The sequence below is a fragment of the Apaloderma vittatum genome, unplaced genomic scaffold (assembly GCF_000703405.1).
Source record: "Apaloderma vittatum isolate BGI_N311 unplaced genomic scaffold, ASM70340v1 scaffold26233, whole genome shotgun sequence".
Taxonomy (NCBI): Eukaryota; Metazoa; Chordata; class Aves; order Trogoniformes; family Trogonidae; genus Apaloderma; species Apaloderma vittatum.
This window is the reverse complement of record NW_009707826.1, coordinates 3539-3792: the sequence shown is the minus strand read 5'-3', so window position 1 is coordinate 3792 and position 254 is coordinate 3539. Positions and strand designations below refer to the sequence as shown.

Here is a 254-nt window from a genome sequence, read left to right as displayed (position 1 = left end):
TGGCGCACGGGAAGCAGCCGCTAACCCCGGCAAGCGTCGGAAGCGTAAACCCAAGAAAGTCATCAACATCGACTGCAAGAAGCAGATCACAAGCTGCAAAGGGACGCACGGTGACGTGGTCCTCTTCTTCATCCACGGCGTGGGCGGCTCGCTGGACATCTGGAAGGAGCAGCTGGACTTCTTTACCAAGATGGGCTATGAAGGGGTGGCTCCCGAGCTGGGCGCCCACCGCTGCAGGCGACGTCCCCCGATGG

General features: G+C 61.4%; 1 protein-coding gene across 1 annotated transcript in view; it reads left to right on the top strand.

The window, feature by feature from the left end:
• Positions 1-4: 4 nt before the first annotated feature.
• ABHD8 (abhydrolase domain containing 8) overlaps positions 5-254 on the top strand; it is a gene marked incomplete at its 5' end in the record, with an annotated part of 1572 nt that continues 1322 nt past the window's right edge. Inside the window, 1 exon segment of the mRNA XM_009866357.1 lies at positions 5-254. This exon segment is cut by the window's right edge and continues 5 nt beyond it. Coding sequence (XP_009864659.1) covers positions 5-254 — 250 coding nt within the window.